This window comes from Octopus bimaculoides, chromosome 8 (assembly GCF_001194135.2).
Source record: "Octopus bimaculoides isolate UCB-OBI-ISO-001 chromosome 8, ASM119413v2, whole genome shotgun sequence".
Lineage (NCBI taxonomy): Eukaryota > Metazoa > Mollusca > Cephalopoda > Octopoda > Octopodidae > Octopus > Octopus bimaculoides.
Window position 1 is genome coordinate 8298909 of NC_068988.1, and position 5670 is coordinate 8304578.

The following is a 5670-nucleotide window of genomic DNA, read 5'->3' on the forward strand; positions in this document are numbered from 1 at the left end:
TGTTGAATAAAATTTGTTGAAAAAAAGCCGCAATAATTATCCACCAACCCAATATATGTGTGTATGTGTGTGTGTGTGTGTGTGTGTGTGTGTGTGTGCTTTGTATAGACATATATATATATAATGTGGAGGCGCAATGGCCCAGTGCTTAAGGCAGCGGACTCGCGGTCGTAGGATCGCGGTTTCGATTCCCAGACCGGGCGTTGTGAGTGTTTATTGAGCAAAAACACCTAAAGCACCACGAGGCTCCGGCAGGGGATGGTGGCGAACCCTGCTGTACTCTTTCACCACAACTTTCTCTCACTCTTACTTCCTGTTTCTTTCTGCCTGTATTTCAAAAGGCCAGCCTTCAAAAGCCTTTCCCAGAGAACTACGTTAAGGATACATGTGTCTGTGGAGTGCTCAGCCACTTACACATTAATTTCACGAGCAGGCTGTTCCGTTGATCGGATCAACTGGAACCCTCGTCGTTGTAATCGACGGAGTGCCGTAATAATGTATACACGTAGAACGTACCATACTCACACGTATACACATGTGCGCATACACTCACACACACATCAAATGGCTCCCACATTAGGAATGGCCGAGCGGTTAAGAAACTTGCTTTGCAATCGCATGCCTTCGGGTTCAGTCCCACTTCACGGCACCATAGGCAAGTGTTTTCTACTAAAGTCCCGAACAGATCCTTATGAGTGAATCATGAATCTGATAGACGGAAACTGCGTGGAATACTGTGTGGAGCCTCGTCATATAGATTTATGCATATATGTCTGCCTTAGTGTGTTTGCTTGTCTGTCTGTGTGTGTGTGTGAGTGTGTACGTGTGTGTATCACCCACCGCTTGACAACCGGTATTGGTTTGTTTGTGTCTCCGAAACCTAAGTGGCGGCTTTAAATATAGGTACTGGAGTCGATTCGCTCGAGACGGCGCCCCTCCATCCAATAACTGAAAAATAATTCAAAAATAAAACATGAACTACATTAAACACTTTCCATTATTATGCAAATAACCGACGTCTTAAATATTTATTCATTTAAAGAATATCCATAAAAAATAACATCTTTTCCGTCACATGAAAAATCCATCACGTTTTATATTTTAGCTGATTTAATTCCTTTAATTTTAGCAAAGTAATTTAAAAATACAGAAATAATTTATTCTTAAACGCATGATGGTTGGCACTCCGTCGGTAACGACGAAGAGGGTTCCAGTTGATCCGATCAACGCACCAGCCTGCTCGTGAAATTAACGTGCAAGTGGCTGAGCACTCCACAGACACGTGTACCCTTAACGTAGTTCTCGGGGAGATTCAGCGTGACACTGTGTGTGACAAGGCTGGCCCTTTGAATTACAGGCACAACAGAAACAGGAAGAAAGAGTGAGAGAAAGTTGTGGTGAAAGAGTACAGCAGGGTTCGCCACCATCCCCTGCCGGAGCCTCGTGGAGCTTTAGGTGTTTTCGCTCAATAAACACTTACAATTCCCGGTCTGGGAATCGAAACCACGATCCTACGACCGCGAGTCCGCTGCCCTAACCACTGAGCCATTGCGCCTCCAAACGCATGATAATGCTAATAAAATAGCATAAACAGGATAAAGTATCCATATATTGGCTGGCCGGTAACGAATTTTCCTGCAGAATATAGTTTATCCTGTTCATACTATTTTATGAGCATTATCATACGTTTGAGAATAAATTATTTCTGTATCTTTCAATACATCTAAAAGGCTTATAAAGCAAACTTTGTTGACTTTCATCGTAAAGTTGAATCTAATTTAATTTTAGCCAACGTTTTAATTTTTTCCTTTCTAAGAAATGTCTCTTTCTGTCTTTTTTTGTCTTTTGCAGTTATATAATTGTGTTCTTCCAATAGAAGCAATGGCAGCTCTTTTTGCCTCTATGATGCATGACTTGGATCATCCTGGAGTGAACCAAGCTTACCTCATAGCAACAACTAATGTCTTAGCATCTCTTTATGAAGTAAGTTATTCCATTTTAATCTTAATCTTTCCCTACCCCATTCCGGGGAGACGGGTTAATAAAATGAAGCAGTAAGGGTTCGGTTTAATGGAGGCGCGTGGCTTAGTGGTTAGGATGTTGCACTCATTATCGTGAGACAGTGGTTTCGGTTCCTGGACTGGGTAATGCGTTGTGTTTTTGAGCAAAACATTCCAGTTCCTGTTGCTCGGGACCCTCAAGAGTCGGGTAATCCTGCGACGAATCGGCGCCCCGTTGAGAATGAGGTGGGGAGTACATATGCCGGAGAATTCGGGAAACCACTATATAGTTCGGGATTTAGAACTCTTGGGGACCGGAGTGGGGGGGGATTCGAATTAATCAGCTAACCTTTGTTATTTTCCGTACAACTTAGCGGTTCGGCAAAAGAGACCGGTAGAGTAAGAACTACACTATTGGAGATGATTTGTTCAATTTAACCCTTCAAGTCGGTGCTCCGGTATGGCCACAATCTAATGACTGAACCAAGTAAAAGATAAAGGATGACCTCTCCCATCAAATATGTAACCTCGTGTCTATGTTGGAGATCTACACACTGCTAATAAAAACCAATTACAGGGTCAGTCCAGATGACCACCCCGCTGAAGTTCTTTCCATTTCATTTGTGGGAAAAAATCACATGTACCGTCATTCTATAAATCTAGTTTTGCCTCCAGTGTCCATTCATCCATTTCCTCCACCCACTATTTTCTGGAGGGTCATGGGGGAAAAGTCCTCGGGGAGCCCCCCCCCCCCCAAGGGTCCTATCAGAAGCATCCGTTGTTACAATCTCGGGCTGGATTCTCAAGGATAACCAAGGATATTATCAAGGATATTATCCAATAATCTTGCTTGTGATCTTAATCCTAGGTTTTCCGCCGCTTGACCCGGCTTCAAAAATCCGTTTTGCGATTCTTTCCCTTGCTCTCCTATTTAACATTATCCCAGAAACCTGGACAAATTTCTTCAAGGGATACCAGATAAGCCATCTATACCTGCGAACATCTCAGTCAACAATTCTTTACTGGAATAGATCATGATGCCACAAAACGTGACTTAAAAGTGATTTAACAGATCCTATCAGGTGGTGTTATTAAGTTAGACATGGCTTGAACTTTTGGCCGGAACAAATCTGTTTATCTAAGAGGCCAGACTGAAAATTTACTTCAATGCTGATGTACTATTGTAATGTGAAAAACGAAATGTGAAAAACCGACTAACTTGATAGGCAGGCCTACAGAACTATCGATATCAAAATTTCGTAGACTTAAGTCTGAGAATCTAAGCTGGAATCCTATCGCCTCAGTGTTGATGTATAATTAAAGAGTGGAATTTTGTCAGGCAGGTCATAGGATGTATATAGTGACGGTTTATCGATAATGTTTTCATCCTATTTAACTTATCGTTCATAAATATCTGAAATGATATGATTACTGAAATGAATTGTAATTTTAACGGAGCTCATGAAGAAAGGTTATTTTTAGTGTTCAATCGAGTGGGAAAGGCAAGTCTCAGGAATCTTTTATAGAGACTGGACGGGGACTTGAGATACGATGAATGTATAAGAGGCAGCACGAGACTAAGATGGCGATCCATGGTGTTCAACTTGCAGAGAGCAGACGATAACAGGAGAAGGGGTAGCAGGAGGGGCAGTCTGAAGGGGAAACAGTAGCGGGGTGAAAAGGAGGAGTAAGGGTAATGATGATGATGGTGATGATGACGATGACACACGATGACAATGAAAATGTGGTGGTGGCGGTGACGGTGGTGGTGATGAGCGAGGAGATTAATTAACGACAGGAAATAGGTTAGCAAACATTACCTTTACGAGGTGGTCCGAAACAAATGGAGAAGAATCCACTCTTCATGGCTTTGCTGGTTGTTGTTTCTTTTAGCCACCGATCTATGCCGATCGAGCAGATTTACGACCAATAATATTCCAGCCGTGACCATCCCGTCGTTTTGAAAGATATACACACATGCGTACATATATATGTATATGTATGTATCTACCTGTCTATATAAATATGTATATAACCTTTCGAAATTAACGTGACTTTTCTATTTAATATTTATTTCTATTTACTTTATTTTATTTTATTTTTGTTGATTTCAGAATTCCTCTGTTCTTGAAAACCATCATTGGAGGTCAGCCGTTGGTGTGCTACATGAATGCGGAATCTTCGACCATTTTGATGCACATCAATGGTGAGCGCTGATGTAGGACATCCTTTTTGTGCATCGCACCTTGAAGCCAGGTTAGCACTTGCTGACTGGGTCCCCGCTCTCAAGGGACCATCTCTTGTCTATCACTGGCTTACGTAACCACACAGGTCTATATACAGATAGAAATATAGTCACCAACGAAACCGATACGTTATGGATGCTTTATTTTTTATCCCTTACGCCTCTTTGTTTTTTTGTTTTTTTGTTATTGTAATCAGTTCCATTTATTTTAGTTTTTAATACTGAGTGTATATATATATATATGTGTGTGTGTGTGTGTGTGTGTATGTATGTATATGTGTATGTATGTATATGTATATGTGTGTATGTATATATATATATGTGTATATGTGTGTGTGTGTGTGTATATGTATGTATATGTGTGTGTGTGTATATGTATGTATATGTATATATATGTGTATGTATGTATATGTATATATATGTGTATGTATGTATATGTATATATGTGTGTATGTATATATATATATATATATATATATATATATATATATATATATATATATATATATATATATATATAATTTATTCATGCTAAACCACGAATAGATTATCCTATCTCATAAATGCAAAAACAGTGATACACACAGGCCATGCACAAACGCGAACACATACATATATACATATATACATACATGAATAGATATATGTGCATGTACATCATGCATGTATATATGTACGTATACACACACACACACACATATATATATATATATATATACATACACGCAAAAATGTGTGTGTGTATTTACATATATATAAACATACAAATATACAGACATGTGTTTATAAGTGTGTGTGTGTGTGTATTCGTTTGTATGAATGTATGTGTGAGCGTGTGTGTATTGGAGGTATCGTATCGGAAACAGAAAAATTGATATCATATTCGTAATCACTAACCAGAGAACTACAAAAATTGACATAATCAATTCCTCAGTCTAAGAAATAGTTGCATTTTATTGAAGAATTACAGATCTTTGATGAGAGAATCGAAAAGAAGCAAGACTTAAATCTCTAATTTTCAAAAATGAATGTGATCTTTGTAATCAGCGAACCCCCGCTCCTAGAAAAATACAGTGATACCTCGCAGTACGAGTTTAATTCGTTCCATGACCAAGCTTGTCTTACGATTTACTCGTTTAACAAATCAATTTTCCCCATTGAAGTTAGCTAAAATATAATTAATCCGTTCCAGCCCTTCAAAACCACTCAAAAATGATTTTTTATGGGTTTTAAAACAGAAAAAGCATAGTTACAAGTAAAATGACAATTATAGAACAGAGAATGCAAAAGAAATATATGTAAACTGGTTTTATTAACTGATTTACCTTAAAAATGGGACGATTTGTGTTCTCGTACTGCGGATTTCCGCTCGTACTTCAAGACAAAAATTCGCACGAGTCTCGGCTCGTACAGCAAATTACTCGT

At 39.1% G+C, this 5670-nt stretch overlaps 1 protein-coding gene across 2 annotated transcripts in view; it reads left to right on the forward strand.

Moving 5' to 3' along the window:
* Positions 1–5670, forward strand: part of LOC106872159 (high affinity cAMP-specific 3',5'-cyclic phosphodiesterase 7A) — a 126240-nt gene that overhangs the window by 106985 nt on the left and 13585 nt on the right. For both annotated transcript variants that reach the window (XM_052969929.1, XM_052969930.1), the window contains 2 exons: positions 1852–1983; positions 4115–4206. In XM_052969929.1, the coding sequence (XP_052825889.1) occupies positions 1852–1983; positions 4115–4206 (224 nt within the window). The remainder of the gene's footprint in view (positions 1–1851; positions 1984–4114; positions 4207–5670) is intronic.